This window comes from Pithys albifrons, chromosome 3, assembly GCF_047495875.1.
Source record: "Pithys albifrons albifrons isolate INPA30051 chromosome 3, PitAlb_v1, whole genome shotgun sequence".
NCBI classification, from domain to species: Eukaryota; Metazoa; Chordata; class Aves; order Passeriformes; family Thamnophilidae; genus Pithys; species Pithys albifrons.
The window spans coordinates 33310878-33338732 of record NC_092460.1 but is presented as its reverse complement, the minus strand read 5'-3'; the positions used below and the strand labels follow the sequence as shown (position 1 = coordinate 33338732).

General features: G+C 37.7%; 1 protein-coding gene across 12 annotated transcripts in view; it reads left to right on the top strand.

Moving 5' to 3' along the window:
* The first annotated feature begins 1376 nt into the window (after positions 1 to 1376).
* Positions 1377 to 27855, top strand: part of C2CD5 (C2 calcium dependent domain containing 5) — a 63099-nt gene continuing 36620 nt past the window's right edge. For 3 of the 12 annotated variants that reach the window (XM_071551282.1, XM_071551283.1, XM_071551279.1), the window contains exons 1-10: positions 1377 to 1539; positions 5156 to 5242; positions 6565 to 6736; positions 8855 to 8950; positions 9491 to 9646; positions 10271 to 10469; positions 13023 to 13174; positions 18594 to 18679; positions 24879 to 24987; positions 26728 to 26793. In XM_071551282.1, the coding sequence (XP_071407383.1) occupies positions 1450 to 1539; positions 5156 to 5242; positions 6565 to 6736; positions 8855 to 8950; positions 9491 to 9646; positions 10271 to 10469; positions 13023 to 13174; positions 18594 to 18679; positions 24879 to 24987; positions 26728 to 26793 (1213 nt within the window). In that variant the 5' untranslated portion in view covers positions 1377 to 1449. Of the gene's footprint in view, positions 1540 to 5155; positions 5243 to 6564; positions 6737 to 8854; positions 8951 to 9490; positions 9647 to 10270; positions 10470 to 11909; positions 12035 to 13022; positions 13175 to 16029; positions 16216 to 18593; positions 18680 to 24878; positions 24988 to 26727; positions 26794 to 27855 lie in introns of those variants that run through there. The other 9 variants (XM_071551287.1, XM_071551285.1, XM_071551281.1 and 6 more) reach the window with 6 other exon arrangements.

The following is a 27855-nucleotide window of genomic DNA, read 5'->3' as shown; positions in this document are numbered from 1 at the left end:
TGGAGCCTGGCAAGGGCGATTCCCTGAGTAGCCACTACAAGGGCACGTGCAGGTCCTGCACTGGAATGGGAATGATCCCAAGGGCCAGCACAGGCTGGGGCTGCCCTGCGGGAGAAGGACCTGCGAGTCCTGGTGGGTGATAAGTTGGCTGTGTGTGCCCTTCCTTCCAGGAGGGCCAGTGGGATCCGGGAGTGTATTGGGAAGAGCGTGACCTGCACGTTGCGAGCAGTGATCCTGACCCTCTGCTCAACACATCTGGTGAGGCACATCTGGAGTGCCACGTATGGCTGTGGGCTTTGCAGTGCAAGAGGGAGGTGCTGGAGGGTCCAGCGGGGCATGAGGATAATGAGAGGTCTGGAGAAGGGACTGCGGGAGCTGGGCCTGGTTAGTTTGGAGAAGGCTGTAAGGGATCCTATCAGCGCACATGAATATCCCAAAGGCAGGTGCCACAAGGATGGTGCCAGACCCTTTTCGGTGGTGCCCAGCGACAGGACAAGGTGTAATGGACATAAACTAAAACACAGGAGGTTTCACCTCAACAGGAGTAAAAAATCCTTTCCACTGAGCGTGGCAGAGCCCTGGCACAGGCTGCCCAGGGAGCCCATGGAATCTCCCTGCCTGGAGCCACTCCAGACCCACCTGGACGCGTTCCTGCTTCTCCTGCTCCCGGTGCCGCTGCCTCGGGACGGGCTGAACAGGGGACGCTCCGCAGAGCTCTCTTCGAGCCCTGCCGGCCCCACGCTCCCATCCCTCTCCATTCCCGCTGCCATCCCTCCCATCCCGCCCTCCCATCCCTCTCCATTCCCGCTGCCATCCCTCCCATCCCGCCCTCCCATCCCTCTCCATTCCCGCTGCCATCCCTCCCATCCCGCACTCCCATTCCTCTCCATTCCCGCTGACATCCCTACCATCCCGCTCTCCCATCTCTCTCCATTCCCGCTGACATCCCTACCATCCCGCTCTCCCATCTCTCTCCATTCCCGCTGCCATCCCTCCCATCCCGCACTCCCATTCCTCTCCATTCCCGCTGCCATCCCTCCCATCCTGCTCTCCCATCCTGCTCTCCCATCCCGCTCTCCCATCCCTCTCCATTCCCGCTGCCATCACTCCCTCCCACCCGCTCTCCGATCCTTCTCCATTCCCGCTGCAGTCGCTCCCACCTGCTCTCCCATCTCTCTCCATTCCCGCTGCAATCCCTTCCATCCCACTCCCTTCCCGCTCTCCCATCCCTCTCCATTCCTGCTCCCATTCCTCTCATCCCGCTCCCTTCCCGCTCCTCTCCCATCCCTCCGTTCCCGCTCCCGTCCCGCCGACGTGGGCGGAGCGGCCGCCGGCACCCGCGCATGCGCAGCCGCCCCGCCCGCGGGTCGATGGCACAGGCGCGGTGGCGCCGTCGCTGCAGCCCTCGGGAGGAGGAGGAGGGGGGGGCGGCGGCGGCGGCAGAGGAAGATGCCGGGGAAGCTAAAGGTCAAAATCGTGGCAGGGCGCCATTTGCCGGTGATGGACCGCGCCAGCGACCTCACCGACGCCTTCGTGGAGGTTTGTGGCGGGGACGGGCGCGCCGGGCCCGGGCGGCAGAGGCACCTGTCGGGCCCGCTCCGCGCCCATGGGCAGCCAGCGGCGGCGAGGGCAGAGCCCTGGGGAGGGCACCACGGGGAATTTCTTCACGGAAAGGCTGATGAGACATTGGAATGGGCTCCCCAGGGAGGCGGTGGAGTCGCCGTGCCTGGAGGTGTTTAAGGATAGGCTGGACGTAGCAGTCGGTGCCGTGGTCTGGGTGACACGGTGGTGTTCGGGTATAGGCTGGACTCGGTGATGATCCCAAAGGCCTTTTCCAGCCTAATTTATTCTGTGGTTAGACAGGTGCGTTGTAAGGAGGATGGAGAAGTAATGAAAGCATCTTGAAATCGTTTGTAGCCCTGAATATATTGAGTGGTTGTACAGGCTCTACTTTTAAGGCCAATATTTATGTTTCTATTTAAAAATTTAAAATGTTTGAAAAATTTGAAAATCTAAAATGTTTGAATAAAAGAGTACTTTCAAAGAGGATTCTTAGTCAACAAATATTTAACATTTGCATGTTCAAATCAGTTTATTGAACCCAAAGCATCTAACTTCTTTGTGGTTGTGTAGTTGACAGGCAATATGTAGGATGCTTTTTCAGGAAGGGATTGTAATAAAAGTTGATGTGCCAAATGAGTGGAAGTGTTTAAGGCCAGGCTGGATGAGGCTCTGAGCAGCCTGATCCAGTGGGTGACATCCCTGCCCATGGCAGGGGGATTGGAACGAGATGGTCTTGAAGGCCCCTTACAACCCAAACCATTCTATGATTTCTGTTTTTTCTGTTACATAATCCTTACGGGTTTTGCTTCATTATATCCAGTATGAATAACTTAGAACATTTCAGAAGCATTCCATAGATTCAGAAATCATACTCTCAGAAGAAACCAAGAGGTGTTTGGAAATGTGTGCACTGAAAATGTGTGCTGGTACCACAAATAGTAACTGAGGTTGGCACAGTCCTGAAATTAAAAGTAGGAAGGCAGAATGTCTTGCTAGAAATGTATAAATTGAAAAGTCTGATAATATCAAAATAGATTTGGGGTATATAAGTCCCGATTTTGTTTGCTGCTTAAAAATTTGATTGACCTTAGACACTGAGCCGTTGCTTAGTGAGGGACAATAAGTTGATAGTAAAGTGAAAATGTATTTCCCATGTGCTTTCCAGTGGAGCTGGAGTAGTACACCATTCTGTTTTACTATATGAATGGCAACCGTTTCACTTAATATTTCGGTGTTTTGCCAGCTGTTTCATGAGTCAGATTTTAATTTAGAACGGCTTCTCTTGTAGGCTGCCTGTTAATCTGATTTAAAGTTACAACTCTGATATGTGCTGCTAGGAGACAGGGAAAACAGGAATAGGAAATAGAGTTCTCTTGAGTTTCACTTAGTCTGTTTTTCTGCTGTCTTAGGAGAAATAGCTCTCCTCTCCTGTGGGTTACTTGCTTCCAACCCTACTATCTGTGTAGCTGTGAAGTAAATTTTGTAATTCATCTAGTTAAATACAGACTTAGCAAAAAAGCAAGATAAATTTTTTCAGTAAGACCAGTTTGCTTATCTGGGTTAATGTGGAGTTCTGTGAATGTCTAGGCAAAAATAAGGCTGAAGAAATACGCAGATGGGGGCCTTGCTTTTAGAACTACTATTTAGGAATAGTGTGGTAACCACCCTTTCCACTTATGGACCAACTGTCCTTTCCACATGTGGAGTGGGCAATGCAGCAGGTGAGATTTATTTCAAAATAAATTAACCTTGAAGCTCTTGTTGGATTTTTCTATGTGAGATTGCTGAAAACCTTTTCAACATGTTTTTCCTTAAGTAAAAATGAAAAGCAGATGTTACGGTTCTGGTTGATTACTAGCCTTTAATTTCCATGTTAAATGTTGCAATTTAAAACTAGAATTAGAAAAGAGAGTGATAAAAGACCTGAGAGCTCCTTCTTGACTCAAGTTATGCAAAACTGGGGCTTCACCAGTGTGTCTGATCAGGAGAAAATGAGCACCATGATCATGGTGGGTCCCTTGCAACTCAGAATATTCTGTTTCTTCTGAAAATGTGCTCCTAACTTTGCACAGCAAACTGCAGTGTGGTGCTTGATGATCTCTGCAGGCTTTAATGAACTAGCCCGAGTACTGGAGAAATTCAGTTATAACTGCCTGAGGCTCCAGCGGAACTCATTTACTCCCGAGATAATGTGTTAAAATAGGTTGGGTGGAGCTCGGGACTGGTGTCTTGGCAGCTTCTGGAATCAGAACTGGTATTTAACTGGTGGCTCTGTTACAGCCAGTGGCAGTATTGCTTTGTTGCCTCCCTTTGTGTGATGAACACCCTCTCTACAGGGCTGTGCTGTCCATTCTCTGTGGGCACACAGGTTGCAGCCATCCACCTTGGGGTAACCAGATGATTTTGTGTGCTCAGGTTGTTCAGTCCTGTGCTTTCATTCCACTCCAGCTGGTCTGTAGAGAGCTCAGCGTGAACTCACAGTCACTGCTTTAGGCTTTCTAAATGAACTGGAGGTTCTGAAGCAAGTGCAGAATCTCTTCAGAGTCAGGATATGCATCTATGCAAAAATCACCATATTGTTGAAATGTATGAAGCGTTTATTTAATGCTGTCTTGAGTAAAAACATTAAAGGAATTATTGTACAGTTTTCAAATCTAGGTCTAAATTTAATCTCCAAAATCCATTTAGACTTTTAAAAGAAGACAGCAATTCAAAGTCCATAACTGCCTTTAAATGCAGCATTTCCTTTATGTCAGTGCACTCATTATTTTCTTAAGAATCTTGAATGAATTCAAAAGCAAACTTTGGGTACTTCTGGGTACCATCAGATACTTGGTATGAGTTGAAGTACTGATTTTTTTGAGAGGCAACATTCAGAGTGTTTGTAAATGGTTTGGAATGGAAGCTGCAGTGAAATAAAGGCTCTTACATGGTGCTGTGTTGTTTCTTGATGTATAGAGCATCACAGAAATTCAGGTTCTTTTAAAAAAACCAAGCAAACAAAAATGCTGCCACAAAACCCAATCTGGGTCAGCCTGAAATAGACTCCTACAGAGAACAGATGGAGACTCCTGAAATAGGCAATTATGTGGTTGAAGGTGCATTGATCAGTAGAAATATGGAGAATATTTAATTTTTAGTGGTCCTCTCTCTCCATGTGTCACACTTCCAGTTTGTTTTAGTATTTTTTAATCAATTTTACAACAACATGATTTAGAAATCCAATAGAGAAGAATAATAGTTCATAAACTATCAAGAAAGAATTTTTTTCCTTAATATATTTCTAAACAGAGGGCAGGGAGAGGGTACCAAGTGACTTTGAATAGCCAGTATAAGTAATATTTTTGCCTCTCAAGTGATTGAGGAGGAAAAGAAACAATTTTAATGTTATGAGAGAGAGATTGATTGGAAGTGTCATTGATCAATGGATACTGATGTATGTAAATTGATTTTAAAAGCCACTCTTAGTGAAAATTATTTCTTGAAATTGCTGAAATATGCATTTGAAATTTATTTTCATGTGTAGCTTTAATGGCCCTCTAAATTTATTTATTAGTATTTATTATTGATAACTGGATGTTTGTATTTTTAGGTGAAATTTGGAAATACAACATTTAAGACAGACGTATATCCTAAATCACTTAATCCTCAGTGGAATTCTGAGTGGTTCAAGTTTGAAGTAAGTATTTTTTAAGAGTTTGCCTGTGTCAATGTGGACACTCTGGTTTAGATGCCCTTAATGAAATAATTGCATTTCAGGCAGAAAATGAGTTTTGAGCACTGAAGTGTGTTTCTGTCTAAATACACATGAAGCCCTTTCAGCAAACCTATCTACAGTCATACCTTGTTTGCTAAAGGTGTTTCCTTGGGGTTTTAGGAGTGTTTGTGAAGATAAAAGCTTGCCAGGTTGGATCCAACTCAAGTGTTGTTCTGGGTAATACTAAAAAAGACAAGAGTGAAGTGAAAGTGGGGGCAAAATAGCATTGATGGCGTTTTCAGATACCAGTACAGGTATTTTTTTACATTGTATTTTTTTAAATTTTGAGTAAGGAAAGTTACAAGAATAACACACTTGACAAAGAAGAAAATGGAAAATTCCTGTGAGAAGATTACAAAATAAAGAGCTTGGACAGAAATTCCTGGACACTTTCTCTTCGCGTTTTCTTATGTAATAACGAGGGCACTCATCATTTTCCTGTAATTGCTTGTTGCTTTCCAGGATCTAATTTGTTGATGTCCTTTGACATTATGCCCTGAACAAGTGCTCACAGGATTTTTTTTGTTTTGTTTCATTAGTACGTTTTATTCATTACATTAAAAAATTATAGTATTTAGAATAAACTAATTGATAAAACATTTGAATATATAGTAATGTTTGATTTATAATGTACTGAGATAATATCACAGGATAAACATGGTTGTAAATACATGTGAGTGATGTAATAGCTGGTAATGTTAGAAACATTTTAGAGCAAATATAAAATAGTAAGATTGGTCAGATTGGAATGTGTAATTAAGAGCATCTCTTAATCAGCAGTACACGTTGATTAAGAAAGTAGTACTGTGGTGTTAAATTTTTACATCAGGCTGTGTAAAATGTCTTCTTTTAAGTCACCAGTAGTGAAGGCACCAGTAATCATAACATCAGAGTATAATTTGCTCTGAAATATTTGCTCTTAAATTTTGATTTTTTGTTTTTTATTTCAAAGTATGTATTGGGGAGATAGGTGGACAGCCTGGGGAGTGGAATTTTGATGTATGTAATGACTGGAAACTTGCTTTTCTGTTCTTCTCCCAGTGATAACTCCCTGTTTCCAGGATCTCAGCAGCCTTTAAAGGGTAAAATCAAAATATGTGAGTGTGTTGTTTAGCTCCAGGAAACTGAAATTACTGGTTTATCTGTGCCAGGTCTCCATACATAACTAACTGCACTTGTTTTTCAGCAGTGTTTCCCTGCACTTCTTTTAAATACTCAGACTCCATGTGAATATTTGTTTCCAGGTAGATGATGAAGAGCTGCAGGATGAGCCTCTCCAGATCACAGTTCTTGATCACGACACCTACAGTGCCAATGATGCCATTGGCAAAGTGTACATAGATATTGATCCTTTGCTCTACAGTGAAGCAGCTACAGTTATTTCGGGATGGTTTCCAATTTATGATACTATCCATGGTAAGATTTGCTAATTTAAAACAGTCTTGTTTGAGATGTAATCTGCTTCTTATAATCTTCCTTTCTGTAAGCTGTCTTCAGAAATGTGTAATAATTTTAGCTTTGGCAGCTGGAAAGCTACTTTCCTGGCTTCTTTTTTTTTTTCTTTCTTTTTTTTCTTTTCTTTTTCCCCTCTCCTTATTTCTGGCATGAAAAGGTTTCTGGCATAGTAGTGCAGGCTAGTGCTTGGCAGAAAGCCTTCCGCAGGACTTGTGACAAGTGGGAAAAAGTCTTCGCTTGGTATTTAAAGTAGTTATTGTAAAAATCATGTAAAAAAAAAGACCCAAACCTACTTTTCCAGTTATCAAGTGTTTTCTAAATGAATATAATTTTGCTGATGTTACTTGGGGTGTGCCTTTCTGGGATTTGGGATAAACTGCACTTGAGATAAGGGATGGGATGTGGCAAACTTTCAACAGGATGAAATTTCTTTTCCCTCTAGTAGGTGCTCTCAGTGCTAGGTAGATTTCATAAGAGTGCCTTGAAGGTATGAGAAAATAAGGTCAATGATATCTTTACTTTTGATTTTTAATTAAACAGCTTTTGTCTTGGAAAGTCAAGGTCAGTTTACAGCATTTAACTTGGTACTTGAATACCTTACTGCAAAACATTTATGTGGTTGCCATTAACTCCTTGTTCATTATTCAGTGTGAATTAAATGTTAAAAGCTAATTATATATCATTACTGGGAAATCATTAATGGTGTTTACTAGATAGTCATCATAACTGATGCAAAGTATTTTTTACATTTAAACCAGTTATTTCAAAGAACGTTTTTTGAGAAATACTGCACATGTTTTTCTTATTATCCTTCTATTCCATGCACATTTTCCTATTATACATTTTCCTTTGAAGCTAAATTAGGTGAACAGTTGTCTCAGGATGTGTACAACTTGGAGGTCAGAGAGATTTAGGTATTTCTCCATAGTTTTCTAGAGCTGTTGGCATTTCACAGCTTCTTTCTATTTAAGTAAAATTGCAATTAGTATGTCTTCATGCCTATAGCCCTGGATTGCTATATATCTTTTCTCCTGGTAAAGAGTAATTGCTGCTTCCTTAAAAAAAAGTTATAATGTTCCTCTGTTCTTATTAAAAATTTTTTTTGCACCTCAACATAATTAACTGTAAAAATATATGAACCTGAGGCACTTCCTGATACAATAACTGAACGCTTCTTTCTGTTGGAATTTTGGAATTAGATCTAGCTGACTTGATTGCAGTGATATATTGAGTTGAAAGACGAATCTAATGCTGTTGTTTGCGTCATCTACTGATGTGATAAAGGCTTCTGAAGACACTCGAGATCAGACTCATCAGGAAGTTTAGTCCTCAATATGTCAGGACCTGTAATATGTGAAATGATTTTGTTACTGGGTGGGGGAAAAGCAGAAAAAGCTCAAAATAGGAAAGTAGAAAAGTCAAAAATGAGCAGCTGTTTGTTAGGAAATATTCCATTATTAGTGAGATTTAATCATGACCAAAAACTAAGCTTTGTCTGAAAGGTCTGTAATAACCTCATTTTTTTATATATTTCATCTCACAGTTAAGGTATTTTGCAAACAATTACTGTGCCACTTTGTAGTTTCAGAAAGAACCATAAATGTTTCTTATTTGGTTGAACTTCACAGAATGGCTTTACTGCAATTTTGAAACTGTTTCAGGGGGTAAATTGAGCAGAAGGAGCACCTGCACCCCGCAGCAGAGGGGCCATTGCAGCACCAGCAGGCCAATGGCTTCTCTTTCCCAATCCCATCTTTTGCCTAAAGTGCTGTGTGGTGTGGCAGGTATTTAAGGACCTTTGCTTGCTTTGCTTCAGCCTCAAAGGCATGACAGAACTGGAGACTTCCTCTCAGTCAGCATCTCTGCAGGAGATCTGAGGGGCCAGGATGTGTCTTCCTCCTCCCCTGTCCCAGCCTGGAGTTGACACGTGAACTGCCCGTTCATTATAGTACATTCTTTCAGAAAAACTGATTCAATGGTAATAGAAACTGCACTAATTGCTAATAATAGGGAATAATTAATAGGCATGAGTTTGTATCAGTACAGCTTCTGATATTTCATGTTGATTTTAATTGATAGGTATACGTGGGGAGATCAACGTGGTGGTGAAAGTAGATCTCTTCAATGATTTAAACAGATTCAGACAGTCATCCTGTGGAGTCAAATTTTTTTGCAGTAAGTAGAGAATAAAATGTTTATTGGAACAGAAAACCTCTCTCCCTCCTTTAGTTTTTCTTCACCTGTTCTTTCAGTCTCCCTTCTATCACCAGCTCATTGCATAAGCCCAGTGGAGATTACATTGAAGCCAGTACCAAGAGTGTTTAATTTGCTTTTCTTTTTTAATACATTTTTACTGTCCATAGTTCAAAACAATGTAAATAACTGATTTTTTTTTTTTTTGCTCCCATAAGTTCCAATTCAAGGTCTGTACATACATATGTAGTGTTATTTTGGTCCGTATCCTGTTAAAGAGACACAAAGTCAGAACGTTTCCTAATGGGACATGTTGTAACTTATACACTGGACAGTTATCTTACTGGTATTCCAGGGCCTCAAAGAACAAAACTGCTTGAGCATGATCCCATTTTCACAGGAAATCACATGGATAACTTTCTGGCATCACTCACATCCCCTTTTATATGTAGCTTTATTTTTTCTTGTCATTCTTGGCTCATAGACTTATGTCTTGCATCTTTTATATGTTTTTTTTAACAGCTACATCTATTCCTAAGTGTTACAGAGCAGTAATAATTCATGGATTTGTGGAAGAACTTGTAGTTAATGAAGACCCAGAATACCAGTGGATAGACCGAATTCGTACTCCGAGGGCATCGAATGAGGCAAGACAGAGACTTATTTCCCTCATGTCAGGTATTAATCATGTAGACTGTAATGGTTATTGCTGCTTTTAAAAATATTCACTATTTAAATAAGTGACTTGATTAAGATTGTATTTGATTTGGGATTAATTATGTTTATTTTTTCAATTCACAGTGGCTTCTATTTCTGAGGATTATATTGTTCTAACTGAAATGAGAGAAGGCAAAAAGTATGAATTAGGTTGAAATACATAGATGCCTATCCACATAGGTTTCAAAGATGTTACATTGTTCTGAACTGTGTGAGGGAGTATTTAGAATCTTCCCTGAGTTCCAGGACACATCTTGACTGTCTTGTTTTCTCTCTAAATAAATAGAAAAAGGAAAAAAAAACCTAAAGAAAATAAAAAGAGGTAAAAAAAGTCTGAAATAAGATATTGTTTTGCTAATCAGGTTGGATTTGGAAAAAAAAAGAAAAAGGCTGTGCAAGACATTGGTATCACACTATGTTATAGTACACAGAGACTGTGATCAGCCCCTTGGCATAACTGTAGGATTGGATTTATTACCTGTTCTACTAACTTGGTTGGCAATTCGAAAAGCAGAGGTCAAAGACCACTAAAGAGGGTGGGGAAAGTTCACTGCAATTATGAGCTCTTTACCTTTTGTTTTGCAGGTGAATTGCAAAGGAAGATTGGCTTGAAGGTGCTTGAAATGAGAGGAAATGCTGTTGTTGGTTATTTGCAGTGTTTTGATTTGGAGGGAGAGTCTGGACTCGTAGTGCGAGCCATAGGAACAGCCTGCACGTTGGATAAATTAAGTAACACATCAGCATTTTTACCTGCATGTAACTCCCCATCCAAAGAAATGAAGGAGTAAGTATGAATTAGTAGCTTGTAGGGAAACAAGTTTCACCTCTCTTCTTTCCATACTCATTCAGTATTACATAACCAGTGTGATTTGGTTTTTTCCCCAGAATTTGTTTTAGTTTGTAGTTTTATTTGTCTGCAACTCAGTTGATATTCCACAATCTTGAAATGTTCTAGGTTGGATTACTTATGTTATTGCAATAGAAGCTGGAGTGGTAATCCTTACTTAAGGTGACTGTTTTGAATTTATATAGCAATGATATTACATATCCTTGGGTTGTGATCCACCAGTTTAACTGATAATTAGCCCTGCTTTGACTCAGTACAATAAACATTTTTGAGGCCTTCTTAGGGTGTACCTTTGGTTCAAGTTTGAGTGTTTATGCTGAGCACATAAGAAGAGATGAATTTTGAATTCAGACAGTTCCATGAGGGATTTAGATAACGCCCCCAAAGAGGGTCTCATCTTTTGTTGTGTGCTTTTCCTTTTTGTTGCCAAACAAGTAGGACTATGGCAAAACAGGTAGACAGTGAACTGGCAGAGAAAACTTTTTATGATGAGAGGTAGGATTTCATCATTTTTGTCATACCTACTGCAGCACCAAGCAGTGTGCAATTTTTTGATATGCATGCAAATTTATGGAAGGATTCTTACAGTCTTCTTCAAAATGTTGCTACTTTATTGCTTGCATAAATTTTGTTTGGTAGAGCAGTCATTACTGGAAGATAAAAACAGCATGAGAAAGCATACAACATAGGCAGTGTTTCTAGAGGTATTAAGTGAAGTAGCCACTTTCAGTAGCTTGAACTGTTGTGTCACTGCAGTAGAAATTAGGTATTTTTGTTGTGCAGGCATCAATTGCTCTGCAAAATATGCTCTGACTTCTAAAAATTACTGATTCCTGTTTCAAATTGTAGCTTGTTTAACGTGTCTTAATTTAAAAAATTTGCCCTCAGAAGAACTTCTGGATGCAGTGCAGCATAAGATAACAGTGATTTAAAAAGAAAAAAAGGTAGACCTGATAATTATCAACGTGAAAAGCATCCATAAATAAAACAGTTTTCACTCTGCAGCAAAATGTGGAAATTCCACCTCCCAAATTATCCATGTTCAGCTTGGTGGTGGATGTTGTCTCAGTTCAAAAAATGGGAATGTTTCTCTAAAGCAGCAGAATGAACTAATGCTTCTTATTCTTGGCTTTACTAACTTGATACCCTGTTGCCAGAGAATCAATTATGCATTCACAAGCTAGTGCTTAAGCTGTTCCTTTCTCTCTTTTTATTTCATCTGGATTCTTGCATGCTAGGAATTTAAATTCTTAGAGTCTGCTTAGAGTAAGAGGTCTCCTCTAGCTAAACTTCCCTGAAATCATTGATAACATAACCTTGCAACCTGTTTGTATGTATTGTTTTCTTTTCTTCCACCTTGGCTGCAAATTCTCTCAGGTCTCCGCTGGTTCATCCGCCAAGCCATGGATGCCGCTCGACTCACAACAGCCCAATTCACACTGCTACTGGCTCACGACTTACTCAGAACTTCTCTGTGTCTGTTCCCACTCTCATCTACACTGGTACGAGACTGCTCAGACTCCAGAGCTGGGGAGAGGCAGGCCACAGGCACAGTGGTCGCAAAGGGCAGGCAGGCAGGCAGTGTAGGCAGGTACCACCAATCCTTCCTCCCTCATTTTCTCATGGAGACACCTTCTGTTGTCAGTGAAGAACTACTCAGTGTGCAGCTGCTGAAACAAAGGCAATAGTTTCTTGAAAATGCATTGGAGTCTCTTCCACAAAGCCACACTCTTCATTTCATTTTAACATGTTTGCTTCCTGAGAAATGCAGTAAAAAGATATGTTGATGTATCTGGGAAACGTTCACTGTTGTACAGTCATTGGAGAAAATCACATTTTGATTCGAGTTCATAATTACTTTCAAGCATAATTCTGATATGGTATTTAGGCTTTAAAATGGTTATGGGAAGGGTCTGTGCCATTTGTGGAAGAGATGGTTTTAGAAAGCAGGTAAGTCGACCTGTGCGTTAAGTGAACTGTTTGTCAATATAGTTGTTCCCATAAAGATTCTCCTCTTTGCTCTGTTTTTAGCTGTGGCATGCTGCTGATGCTATAGGATAAGGAAACGTTGGGTTTTTTCCTTAAAATGCTTATGTGTGTATATACATAAATGTATAAATATGTATAAACACAAATATAATTTGAAATAATTTTTTCTTTATTAAACTAACTCAAAGCATTGTGTATTTGACCAGATTTTTAAACCATAAACTTTTCAATTTTTTTCTTTTGCATATATATATATAATTTTTTTGTCACATCTCATGCCTTTCATTTGGCTTAGTTGTTTCATTGTAGTTTATCAGCATCTATCTAGGATGCTGAATGGGTAAAACAGCATTTCTTTGCCTCTGGCCTCATCCCCAGTTTCGCACCTAAGGAGTAGCTGCTGGCCCTGCCCCAGTCTCATCCTGGTGTTTGGATCATGCTGCTGTCAGCCAGGTCCTTTGGCACAGGATTACTGAATATGTTTCCACCTTCTTCTGGCAGGATTCCTTTCAATGAAGATCCCAATCCCAATACTCATTCATCAGGACCCTCCACCCCTCTGAAAAACCAAACCTATTCCTTTTCACCTTCCAAGTCCTACAGTCGACAGTCCTCTTCTTCTGACACAGATTTGAGTTTGACACCCAAAACTGGTAAGGCGCTTCCACCCACTTTTTGTTTAATTTGTGTTCCTCTTTTTATATTTTCATTCAACCCCTTTTTGCTTTTTGGCATTTAAGTTACCAAAACGATGTGGAAATTGGAGACTTCACATAGCACACCTCAAGCTCAAAGGGTTTCTGTAGGGTGAAATTTCAATCCTGCTTGTTATTTCCACTGTCCTGGATAACGTTAAAATGACTTTTGTTACACAACTGTATTCAAGCCAGCATAAAACATCTTGGAGCATTAAGGAAGTCCTAAGTAATTGCTTTTTTCTTATTTCCTCCATTTCATATCACAAGTCATGGGAGTACATTCCTCACCACAATGTCAAGGATGGTGTTACTGAAACTATGTAGTCTTCAAGCCTTATGTGTTGTGCCATAAATATACTGCATACATTTCTCTGATTTTTATCTCCTTTTTGCACATGCAATACTAGAAACATGACAGCTGCTGTCTTTTTATTCTCCTGCTATGGGGAAATTCCACTACATACACACTGTAGACTTTGAAAGTAATTTAAATCACATTACAAGTAATTCCAGCCATCTTCACAAAGCATTTTTCTTTCTCCATTGGTCTATCATAATCTTTTCAACTTTTTATTTCCTCCCTCCTTGTTTTTTAGTCTGTTGTTAGAATCAGATCAGTGACAATATCAGCACAACTCAAAAGAATTAGTGTCTGTTTACTCTCCATTATGTGACAAAATGCCCTGAATTTTGCTACCATAGGGCAAAATATTTTGCAGAATTGTTTATAAAAGTTTGTTTACTTTTTAAATGATGTTTTAAATTGTGGTATTTGAAGCTCAGAATTTGTCTCTTAATTAGACAATTTTTAAGCATATTGAAGCAGATGATCCAGCTTTAGTTGATAGCACCCTCTCGAGAATTTTTTTAGGAGATAAGTTAAATGTTGCATTCAAATGGAGTTGCATTAAACATTTTATCCAGTTTATTCCCACGATATCTGTTAAGTTTTCCCAGTTAGGAAGCTGTCTTGTAGTACTATCTTTTCTGTCCCATTTTAAAAACAAACAGGCAAACAAAGAGAAGTTTGGGGGTTTTTGTCCTTATTTTTAAGTTATGACTGTTTTGTGGATGGTGATCCCTTGTTTAAAGGACATACAGATATGTAACTGGATGCTTATGATACAGGAGAACCACAAATTCATGTGTTTGGTGTACTGAGTATTTGAAAAACTGTTTCTTTGGATGGGATTTTCCATAGTAAGGATCATGTCATATGAAGGATTTAACTGTAACAGACGTAGTCATCTTTGTAGATGTAAACGTTCTGAAGTTAAAAAAGTGCCAACTCAGTGTGAATATGTTGATGTTTTAAAGCAGCAACCTTGCATCATTCCTGGCAATATTATGTAGGTGGATGGACCCCTTGTCTCTAGTCAGATCATTCAGAACTGAAACAGATTGTGTAATTGGTAGCTCTTATTTGTAGGGATTTTTCAGGTATGTGAAGATAGCAGAGGGCCTAGATTTGCTTTGTATCCCTGCCTTTTTAGCAGCTTTTAATTCTGATACCAAAACTTGTCCCAAGAGGATTGTTTGTTGCATTTAAAAATTCCATATCTTGGTATGACAAACTCAATTTTGAATCATAACAGAATAAAAGGACAGTTTAATGACGGTGGAAATTACTCTTTTGAGTCATTTGTGTTACCTCTTACCAAAGATTTTATGACGTGAAGAAGATGCTTGCATAACATACTAAATTCAGTATGTTGTTTTTAACAATTCACTGTGTATTTTTAGACCTCTCTTTTCACTTCCCAAGGCTGTTGCTAAGTTGAAACATTTCAGTGTGAAAGTTGATAATGTTAGTGTTTAAAAAAAGTTAAAGAAATGCAGACTTCTCATGTGGAACATCAAACATTATTGAATTCGATACACCCCATTACTTGGATTGGCTGATGTGAAAAATGAATTATTTTCTGATATTTCTGCAATATGTTGTATTCCTGTGTGTTTCTCAGTCAGGTAGTTTGTGTGTTCACCTGCCTGAGATGGAGACTAACCTGGAGAATGAGTGCAGATACCACAATTTTACAATAGGAGTAACATAATAGAGGAGGCTGAAACTTGGATCTGCTTATGTGTCTAGTTTTCAGTAGCCCCACATAAGGAGAATGTTACCTTAATGTCTTCTGTAAAATACAGCTGTGCTTGTGTTATCCATTCTGGTCTATAGATACATATGCTGAGAAAGGTTGTTTGGGTTTGAAGTTAGACTTCTGTGAGTAGTGATACATTTTATGCCACTGCAGCTGAACAGAATCAGGCTGACAAAAAGCATGACGTATTTTAATCAGGTTGATTAAACATTGATTAGACATTATGATGTCTAATAGTATATGTTTGGAGGAAATTGAGAAGGTGGGAACTCCTTTTCTTTGTGGGAACTTAGAATTTTACAAGATTTATTACTTTAGAAAATCATAAAACAAATCCATGACCTCTCTGGAAAATAACAAAAGTAATCAGATTAAGTGTGTGCCAAGACTGTGTTACTTTTCTTTTACTCCATAATATTTGTCATAAAATTTTGTTTGAAATTTAAAATAAATGTTAGATTGCCATGTCTTTTAAAGAAATTATTTTCAAAACAAAATTAATCAAGTCATGATTTTTAAAAACATGCTTCTCATCCACATTGTGGTGCTGTATTGTAATTCCATTTCTTTGTATGTTGAGAAATAGTTCAGCAGTAATTGTTGATTCATTTAGAGAAAACAAAAATGCTTCATTTTGATTTCTTTTGTCCGTTTCTTTAGTCATCTTCTGAATCTACATCTCTTTGTCTCTATTACTTTCCTCCACAGCACCTTCCCCACAGGGACCTAGGATTTTCCTGTTTCCCAGCTCCCCTACACTCTCTTGTGATTCCCCACATCTTAAAAAGTCCTGTCTCCTCCTCTCGGGGTCTAGCATTAAACCTAGCCATGTCAGCCCAGTTGTTCTGAGGAAAAGTGTTTCTTTCACTGAAGAGCTGCTTCTGGCTGCTTCTGGTAGGATCTATCTATTATGGCCTTTTAAACAAACTTTTAAGGAAATGTTGCTGTTACTTGATATGGGGGCAATTAACACACAGCCTTCTATAACCCTGGGTTTGCTCAGTTAGCCTCTGAAAACTGCTGGCTACATGACTGTTCATCCCATCTCTCACTTCTGCCCCAGAAGCTTGAACCAGCTTCAGAATTACTTACAGGATTTGAAACATGTAGCTTATGCTACGGAACTTTCTCCTTTACCCTTAAAAATTTCTTTTCATAATTGGACTAAAATAATTTTTTTTCTAAAATCACCTGCATTCTCTTCACTTTGTTGTTCCTGTATTTTGCATGGAGCAAATGCTCCTTGGACTTGCTCATTAATGCATTCATATTTTGTTGAAATAATGGTTATCAGATGGCTAGCAACTGCTTTTCCATTTAATCTCTTAAACAAAGACCGTACTTTTTATTTTTACTGCCCATTTTTCCATTTCACTGACATGCATTATTTTCATGGATTTAAATTAAATAGTTGTATTACTGCTTTTTTTTTCTGTAGCAGCTATTTTGGCTAGTTTGTATTTTTTTAGTTTGTTTCTTGTCCAGTATTTATGCGCTGTTTGTCTGTATTTATTATTGTATAGTCCCTGGCAATGATGTTTAGAATCAATGCCAAAGGGTAAAAGCAATTTAATCTTGTTTAATGGGACTATACAGATTCTAATATTTTTTGTTTCCTTATCCAAGAACAGCTAAAAATACTTGTTGAAAATTGTAGTGTTTTTATATTCAATTATATGGTAAAATGGTAGCCTAGTAGCTCTTGAAACTAAATGAATTTAGGAATTAATTTACATACATTATTAACTCTGGTATTATTTCTGGATCTCCTAGTCTGGTTAAAATGAGTAACTGTATTTCCATGTATATTTACAGTTTTGTTGACCTTTATCAGATACTTGATCAGAAGAAAAGGAAACTAGCAAGAAATTAAATTAGTTAAAAATTCTGTAAAAGAAAATCTTGGCTTCATTCATAACTGTTTGGACTGTGCTGTTTGTATTTCATCCTGCTCCTGACACCTTTTTGTTCTTTAACCTCTGCTTTCCTCTACAACTTAGAGGTTTACTTTTGCTTTGGCACATTTGCCCTAATGGCTTTAGATACAAGGAATACCAATGCTAGTATGTCTTTATGCATGAAATATTACCAAGAAAATCTGATTCACCAGCATTGTGTTTATTTTAGGAAAAACACAATCTTGCTATGTGTTTGCTTTTGTGACTTCTAACCATAGAGCACATAATTCACTGTCACGCACATAACCTGCATCTCAGCACGCTCAGTCACGATACAGTCCTTGATAACAGGTAATTCAGTAGCAAGGATATCTCTGTATCTGATAAACTTTCTCTTCAGGAAAATTCCTGTAGCAGAGGGTAGGGGTGGAGCTAAATCTGAAAGAAGGAAAGAGAGAATTACTACCCACATTATGCAAAATTGGAGTTTATCTCTTCATTTACAGATAATCTGCAGGTCATGTGTGTGCAAATACAGTAATCAAATAAATGTGGCAGTTTTAAATGGTGTAGTCCATTAAATGGAGTGGTAGCCCTTGGCTTATGTGAATGAATCAGATGAGTGTATATTTCATTGCATAGATATTAAAGACTATAAAAATAATTAGTAATTTTTTTCAGAGTTTACATTTCAAATTAAAAGACATATGTTGCTGTTGTGAATTTCTTTTTGTTCCTAATCATGTGTTGTGTAGCAACTGCTGTAATTATGTGTACAGTCTCCCACCTGTGGTTGGGAAAGATAATTTACTCTCAAACTGTTAGAAAGCCAGATTTTTATTACTTTTATTTAAAAAGACAAAAAGAAGAAAAAAGATAATGATAGTAGTGACAGATACTTAACTATAGAGTAATCTGGCAGAGAGGCCCTTTCAGTAGGAGCTGAAAATTTGGTTATGTAGAAACTTTCTGTAAAAAGTAGACAAGGCAGATCTCTATTTAAATCATAGGCAAAACTCCCAATGGCAACAAGAAAACAAAAAAGTTATATGCCACAGGAAACAAATGCAAGCTCAGATCTTTAGGTCTTGGTATTTTGGAATTGGTTTTAATCCAGATTGACAGAAGAAAAAGATCTTAGATATGGGAAGTTTGTCCAAATGCTATAAAACCACTGCTAGTCATGTGAAAAACAAACCCTAGAACAAACCCAAATTAAACTGTGATGCCCAACGTTTGGTTTTTTTCTCAAAATTAAAATTACGGGGATAATTTGCCTGTTTTCAATGACTATTGTATCTATTTTTAAATTAACCTCTAATTACAAATTATAATATATGTTTCTTTGAATGTCATTTGTACTGAACCCTTCAGGAATGGGCAGTGGGAGTGCTGGAAAAGAAGGGGGGCCATTTAAAACTCTTTTAAGACAACAGACTCAGTCAGCTCTGGAACAAAGGGTAAGGCATTTTATACTTACATTTCTGATCTACAAAAGTGAAAATTTAGCTTGTACCAAGTTAAATGTTTCCTGTTACTTTCTGTTTAAAAATAAGGATAATTTTTAGGTCTGAAAACTTACTACAAGTGTTGAGTGTTTAGCCTTTATATGCAGCCATTACTACATTTTAATATATTACTAGAGCATTAAGAAAAGGGAAGCAATTCACTGAACAGCACTCAAGTGATTGCAGTTGGTGTTTAAAGAAAAAGTTATAGCAAAAATTACCGTCACTTGGTTTAAGTTACTGATGCATGTGAAAGTTTAATACTTAACTAATTAAATTATGGTGAAGTTTTTACAGGAGCCAAATTCAGAAACATTGGAACAGCTTTAAACAAGGTGAAAATTCCATTTAGAATTGGGAAGACTTTCAGTTTTGGGAAATAGAGTTGGTGTCTAATTAAGCCTTCACTGAAGGGTAAATGAAATGTGTGTGCCTTTAAATGGGAACTTTAACCTGAACTACTTGCTAAGCAAAGAAAGGACTTCATAGATTTAAGCTTTTCCTCTATAAGACTAAAAATGTCATTTGTTATTGCAGTGAATAGACTGTATATAATAAAGCTAGTGTCTTTAATTCTTTGTTTATGGTTGGAGTGAGTCCTTGCAATTTTTTTAGAGCTTATACAGTGCTTTTGTCAAAATGTTATTAATGAGGTGTCTTGAAGGAAGTAATGTCACTATTTACCTATTGAGAAATAAATGCAAGTTTAATTACGATTTCTGAGTATCTGAGCTACTAACATAGAACGATATATGTTTGTTGAAAACTAAATCACCTACATCTGTGAAATATAAGTGAATAGCTGCTATTTGGAGTAAGTGGATGATTCTCTTCTCATTTTTTGTGTTATCCATTGCTAAGGGAGGATCGCCCCATAGGTTCTGTAGAAGGCGGGTATGTTTGAAATCACTGCGTGACCCTTTGTAGCCCTTTCTTGTACTGAGGATTTCTAAATAATTATTTTTTTCATTTTGTTCTTTCAGGCTTTGCAGATTTCTTTGTAGTTTTGTTTATGCGTTTTTGGGGTTTTTTTTACATTCTTTTTGTTATTTTTAAGAGCTTTTATCAGATCAGCATAATTTTGCTTAGTATTTTGCATGTTGATATGTTTCAGTTGAAATTTTAATTTATATATAAATACAAATACATGGCTTTCTGCTTTTAATATTTTAGTTTTGCAAAAAGAATGCTTCAAAAAAAGCCTTTTTTCTATTTACCTTTGATTTTGATAGCATTTCAGACTTTTCATGGCTGATCTGTTATCTTCTTAGGAAGCTTTTTAAAGACAATAAGGATGTAAATTAAGAGAACTTAATGTATTTTTAGAGCTTGAATTATTTGCATATTATATTGATAAAGCCTGTGTATTGTCTAAGTAGATAAATACTGTAAAATGGGATGGAAACCTATTGAGCCTGTTGTTCTTGATGATGTAGCAAAGCATGTGAACTGTTGATACAATATGTTCATTCTGTCTGCTCAACATTTCATATTGGAAGTGTTTTTGCTGTGGTGTTACCTCTTATGGTTACGTTAGAGTTGAATTACTTTAATAGAATGAATACTATATAGGCTACTTTGTTTTAATACTGCACACATAAGTGTGCTCGAGTTACTTGTCTGGATTACTCAGGGTAGCACTTAATTGGGAAAACAACGAAATAAATTGAGTATGTATTTCCACATGTATTAGATATATCATGGAATCCCAGAATGCTTTGGGTTGGAAAAGATCCTAAAGATAATTTTGTTCCAAGCCCCTGCTGTGTACAGGGTATCTTCCGCTATACCAAGTTGCTCAAATAGAAAGTTCTTTTGAGTCTTTCTTACTTTCTTTGGGTATATGGTAATGCTAAGGCACATTAAAACCAGTTAATTTAACTGTCTCTACAGCTTTTTTTTAATCAAATGTGGGTTTAATGTGTTGTTTAAATAACCCTAATTACAAACAGCACAAATTTTGTTAGAAGGGTAATCTTGCTCAGTTTCCTCTGTGAAAATACACCAGCTGTGGAAAACTCACATGTGTGTGTGTTACATTGTAGGTTAATAACTTTTAGCAATTCACAGGATGCCTGTAGATAGCAAGTGTAACTATAGCACACCTACCTCTGTGTATATTTTTAACTATGAATGAATATGTTGTATTTCCATCAGCGGGAAAATCTGAGCTTACTTTACTCCTAAAAAATTAGCCTGTGTTTTCGTAGAACTGGCCAAATGCTGCTCTCAATGGTATTTCGTATCTCTGTTGACCTCAGCTTGGACAAATGCTATTTTATTCCTCCACGTTTGTGTTCTGCGAGTGCTTGAGAGATCTTTGCTGCTGCCTTTTCAAAATGGGGATCTGTTGATCTTCATCTCTGAAGGGCCCTGTTGTGTTAGAGCGCAGTTCTCTGTGTGATTCCTTTGGCTGAAATCCTGACTTTGAATCATCTTTTCTTCCCACTGACTTCTTATCCAGCCCATCCCCTCAGTTCAGTTCAAGAAAAACTCTAAGATTGTTTGGCCGCCTTGTGAGATGGCACAGTAAATGTGCTTAGAATGAAAATAATTCAACCAGGAAATTACCAATATTTTAGTGTGGGCCAGTTCCTTGCTCTGGTTCAGCCCTGTAAGGTCTGTCAGCCACCTGAGCATTATCTGAGGGAGGGGTTCAACAGTGGGAATGAGGGAATGACTGGAAAGGAATCGGAGAACTGCTCCAGCTGGCACTAACACCACATGATGTGTGTGCAGCCTTGCTCTGTCTTCTCTTTTATTATTATTTTGTGTGTCTTTGTATGAAATGCAGTTCTAAAAAGAATACTAGCAATACATGTATGTGTGTACACAGACATTTTTCAACATTTTATTATGCAAATATTTATGAGAATTTTATTGTAACCTCATCAAACATCCCCCAAATACTAACTATAAAATCTCTAAGTAGGTGCAAAGGTTAAACCAGTGACAGTCTGTCAGGATCTGTGCAGTCAAGGACTGTGAAGTGGCACAGTGAAGTGGTATTGGTAAAATGATTGATTGTCTTCAGTGGTAGCTTGGAAACTTTGAGGTCATCCTGGAATACACACTGGAATACTTTCACACACTGGAATACTTTCCTTCAATCACCCTGATGTAAAGATAGTCCTTTGCAAATTGTAGTAATAGAGGAGATTTATAATATGGGAACACATCATCTAGTTCTCATGAAATCTGTTTTCCAGTCAGTGACTATAGATGTATAATTTTGAAGTATTACAGATTACCACAGGAAATTGAGGCTGGAACTAGTATTTGAGCAATATAATAATAAAACCCTCAAAACCTCTAAAAGAGCTTAAAAAGGAAAAAAAGAAAAGAAATGGCATTTTATGAAGCAGCAGAGTTCCATCTGTGTCAGAATCGATGAGAGACTGTAAAGGAATCATGTCAGAATGATTCAGTGAGTCTGATACCCAGTTCTGAGCCCCTCAGTTCAGAAAGGATATTGAGGTGCTGGAGCGAGTCCAGAGAAGAGCAACAAGGCTGGTGAAGGGACTGGAGCACAAGCCCTATGGGGAGAGGCTGAGGAAGCTGAGGGTGTTTAGCCTGGAGAAGAGGAGGCTCAGAGGTGACCTCATCACTGTCTAGAACTACCTGAAGGGAAGTTCTAGCCAGGTGGGGGTTGGTCTCTTCTCCCAGGCACTCAGCAATAGGACAAGGGGGCACGGGCTCAAGCTCTGCCAGGGGAAATTTAAGTTGGAGATCAGAAAAAAATTCTTTTCAGAGAGAGTAATTAGGCATTGGAATGGGCTGCCCAGAGAGGGGGTGGATTCCCCATCCCTAGAGATTTTTAAATGCAGATTGGACGTGGCGCTGAGTGCCATGATCTGGTAAAGGGACTGGAGTTGGACCAAGGGTTGGACTCAATGATCTTGGAGGTCTTTTCCAACCCAATCGATTCTATGATTTGTCTGTGGCTGAAATTAACTGGTAGGACATTTCATCATGTATCTTAATACAGACTTTTAAGTATTGATACATTGATTGAAATAAAACCATGATATTATTTGAGGTTTTATTCCTGGTTTGTAGTGCTGAGAATCAGGCAAACTGGAAGTTAAACTGAACATGTTAAAATTACTTGCAGTACACAGACTTATGAAAATACATTAAATTAACTTCTGAGTCTCTATATAGGTTAAAAAACTTTGGATTTGCTTAAGCTGTAAAGCATGGAGTGTTGTTTACGTTGTTCACTCCAAACTGCTTTAGCACAGTGTATGTTTGAGTGTATATATATATATGTATATATGAAATACAAATCTAGTACATGCCTAATGGAATTATCATATAGATGGCATATGCAGTAAACTTTTTTATTTAATTTCTATAGTTCTGGAAAAGCTACTAATATTTCAAATGCCAATAATGTAGGATGGCTGTATTCAAGGGACAGAGTAGTTGTGCATGTTTAGATATTTAGAGATAAGTTAGGCAGAATAAGTGTAAGTATCATGGAATTCTGCAGGGAGAAAAATTTACCAGCATTCTTGAGAATTACTGAGCAGTCTCTATTACACAGCCACAGTGAAACAGACTGCTCACAAAATGTTGTTGTACTGCATTTTTTTCATTCTTCAGCATAAAAGGAGTTCAGAGTGTTAAAATCAGGGCTTTTTTGACTGTTCTGGTAACTTGCAAAGCACCTTGATCTGTTAGAACCTTTTAGAGGAATCTTTATTGTAATCCTCTCTAGAGTTCCATCAGTGCTCCTGAAGACACACATAGACAAGCAGGTTTGCCAAATCCTGTGGTGAAATATTCCTGCTTTTTAATCGGATCATAAGACCTGCCTGTGGGTTTTGGTGGGTTTGGGGGTTGCTTTTTTGTTTTCCTTCTGGTTTTTGATACTGTTGTTGCTGATTTCAAAGTTTGCCTCTTAATTTTGAAAGTCTAAGCTGAACAAAAATCCAGAAAACTTGAAGTTTGTAGGACCTTTTAAAAGTTTTAAAGGGTTCTCATAACAAGGGCGGTAAGAATTCTGAACTATTAATTTTTAAATTTAGGTTGGGTTTTAGTTTGAGGACTTTTCATGCCATGTATTGCTGGAAGACCCATGATCTTCATTAAATCTGAGCATGTGCGCTGTTTAGATAGAAGTTCAGTTGAACTGTGCTGCTCCAAGTGCTTCAAGTATGTGAGAAAGGATTCTATCCTGTACTTTCTCTCATAAAATGATGGTATTTATTTTTTCCATTTATCCAATTATGATTATACAAACCATAATTGCATGATTTTTCTTTTATGTTGTTTTTGCTTCTTTGCATTTAGAATTTCTGAACCTGAATTATTGCCTTTCCCCCATAAGTTTGCTATTATGTATATATTAGACATTTCATAGAATGTCTGTGGTAGAAAATAAAAACTTTGGTTTTGGGCTCAACTCCTTTGACTATGACTTTTTTTTAATCACATGCAATGTGAAAAATTGGTGTTATCACTTACTTTGCCTCTTGTAGGAACTACATTCTTAAGTAGTCTTGGAAACCTATTAACTTCTGATTTTACTTATTAATTGGTAAAAACTAATTTATGCAAATTAATTGGAAGTGAATTTCCTAAGTTTTAAGAAATTACAGCTGTATTTCAAAGACTTATGTGTTATTCTACAAGATGGATATTTACTTGTTATATTTAGACCTTATGAGCAGAGTACTCCATTAATATTTTTCAAGTATGTTTTCCTATTGACATTCATCATTCTTGCAAGACTACAGTTTGTTTCACGCTGTTCTTTGGAATCAAACTGCAGTCAGTTGTAACAATAAGTCCTAAAAATGGAGAAAGATGTTTATTTTGTATCAGCTAATGAGAGTAGATTTCTGTTAGTGGATCAGTAGAGGCTTCGTTAACATGAGTGTGTAAATTTTTGATTATTTATCACTGTTATGCTGCGAAATAACTCTATGGGGGAAAAGTATTCTTACATTGTATAATACCTCTGCTTTTAGGATACTCTGATAGATGAAGGCACATGTAGTGCTTAGTAAGCCTTAAAAACATGTTTGGCCTAATGTGACTGCCCTGCTTGTATTTCAGGGAAATTATCGATTCATTGCATGTTTGTTGGCAATCACCAGCGGTTGGTAAGCAGTCATTTGATGTTTGTTTTTAATCATAACAGGAATTTCCATTTTTCACCCTGACGACCTTCCCACCAGGCTTTCTTGTCCACGTTGGTGGTGTTGTCAGTGCACGGTCTGTGAAGCTTCTGGATCGCATCCACAATCCTGGTATGTTAACACAAGAATGACTTCCTTGCACAAGGCCTGTCATAATGATCTCCTAATCTTTAGAATATATCAGCATTTGGATAGATACAAATCTATTCATTCTAACAATGTATATTAAAAGCAGTATTTTTCAGACAGTCATTTGAGCTTGAAAAATTAGTTACTCAGAGGATATGTTTTTAGTGAGAAGCATCTCAGCAAGTTAAAGAAATAATAAAGTACTTTGAACCAGTAACTTTGCACTGAAAACTCTTTGAATTATTGAGGGCTTAATTAATTTCTACCATGTTGTGGAATTAAAACTTGATGCAAATTTTCCATTCAAATACAAATGAGATGAAATGCTTGATCCTAACTGTGAATGTTTTCTAATTTTCAGCTCCTTGCAATCCTTAAGGACTAACCACTACAATTTAGTTCAATACGTGATTTTTAACCTCTTCTGATAAAACCTTTGCAGCTTTGTTTCTGTTCTTAAAAACCCTATACTGAACAGTACTTTAAGATTTTTATTTAATATTTACCTGGGAACCCCAGTATTAGAGCATGTGTATTTTGCATGTTCTAGTTTTAATGTTAGAATTAAGTGACTTTGACTGAAGACTTTGTTGGTTTCGTCACTGAGACAAGACAAGTACTCTGTAAAAAGTTGGAATGCACTTCAAAATGCAGAGGAGAGTAAAAATAGCACCTGTAGTGGTTTTGCATGCGCTAGTCAGAAGTAATAAAGCAAAATTTGTGCAAATGCATCTTTAAAAGCAATTACAAAAAATCATCTTCTTTTCTTTCTTCTTTCTGTGGCTCAAGGCAAGCAATTCTCCAAGAAGGTAGATTGTTGCTGATCTAAAGAGTCAATAAACTGGCAACATGAAATAAATTTTGAATGAAGCACTCCTACTTTAAGGGATTTTTTTAAAGCATCTGCCAACACAGTATTGTTCTTTTTTTCCTATTCTTAAGATTTATTTAGACAGTGAACAGAAGATGAAAAGAAATGCCAAAGTATAATTTATGTGTGAGTCTTCCCTTTCTTTGCCACACAGTTATTTTAGTGTGCTGAATTTTCAACAAATTTCTGATACAGGTCTCTTACATGTAAAATTTACCATGTGACAAATTTATTTTAAGACAAAATGGGAAAAAAATCAGTTTTGCTCAGAAGTTTTAAAACCTAATCTCTTGCATTATGGACTCCTTTATTTTTACCAACTGATTGAAAGCAGGATAAGAAATCAGATAGAGATGCATGTTTGCACAGCTGCAGTGTTTTTGTGGGACTTGAAGATTGCTCCTGACAAGTGAATGTAAAATGCTTGATACTTGGAACTCAGGATATTGCAAGAGGGGGAGTGAAGGCACATGGCTACGGGAGGGAAGGTGAAGTGGAAAAAAAATCTGATACGATCATGAAGCATTTGAGTCATATAAGTCTGTAAAATATTAAAGGAAGAAAATAAACTGGCAAATGACTAAAAATGCAGAAGAGGAAAAAACATTTGAAGGTGGATTGAGAACTTATAAGACAAGAATTTCTGTATAATGTATCCTTTGGTCACCCTAGTGCTAGATTGCTGTAGCATGCTCCTTTTTTTCCCTTTCTATTTCAGCCTCTTATTAACTCTGCTGTCTGTGTCTTTCCAGTTCCTGTGGAGTGGTGTTGTCAATTGTGTTCTTGTTGGTAGTTTTTTTTCACTGTTCTGCTCCTATAACTGATCTACTAATTTGCTGTTTTGAACTCAGCCTTTGTCGGAATTATGGGTAACACAAGATCATACAAACTGCTAGACTGGAATAGTTTCAATTCAGGTATTTTACTAGTCATTCAGTACTACATATGCTGACAGAAATTATGGCAGCTCAGTGAAGTTCTTAGAAATGCTGTAGAATATTTAGATTAACGCTTCAAAATTTAAGTCTGCTTAATCATCAAATGCCTAAATGTCATGTTTTAATGTTGTTAAAAACTTTGTTTAAAATTACAAACCATTGTTTTAGTATTAACTAGTATTGCTAAGAGTAATTTAATATCGATCTGGAAAGCTGAATGTTCAGATATTTATTTTGTAGTAGCTTTCAGCTCAGCATCCATGAAGGAATTAATTTAGGGAAAGAGAGTGGGTTCTTATACAGTTGGGATCATGTCAGGTTTGATTCTCCCCACCCTTGTTTGGTTTTCTTAATTTAGTGGGGACTTTTTGTTTTATCAGTTTGATTTAAGGGCAACTGTTGGTTAGTTTTGTTTTGTTTTGCATGAGCTTGCACTTTCTTCAACAATGGCTGTACTTCTGTTAACTTCAGGAAGTTGATGAATGTGTCTGTTCAAAATAATAGATGTGAAAAATTGCCCAAGAACTGTCTAAGGAGAAGGGTACCATGTAGTCCAGGATTTGTTGGTTCATAAATCTTCTATTGTAAAATGCATTCAGCTTACAGGAATTACAGCATAAGTATTGAAACACTCCAATACCTAACTTGGAAAAAGCCCCGATATTTTATTTTTTATGCAATTTTAGGGATCAAAGTGTATCCAGCTGCAGAAAGAATAGGTGGGTTGAGGATGCAGCTTACTTGAAACCTACATAGAGTGTTGGCATGTAAGGGGAAGAAATAAAGACTTTTCCCCTTTACCCTTTTCCTCTGGAAAGGGAACATGCTTTGGAAGACAGGCAGGTGTCACTTCTCTACAAATAACATCCAAGTCAATAGACCTTGGGCAAATTCAGCGTTTTAAAAGCTGGCAAAGGTACAAAGCAGACCTCTGAGGACTTGTTTACCCTGGAAACAAACTTTCCTTTTTGCTACTCCATTGTTGCAATGTAGCTCATGTCATGCTCTAAAGTTCAGATGAAATTTTCTATACATTTTTCA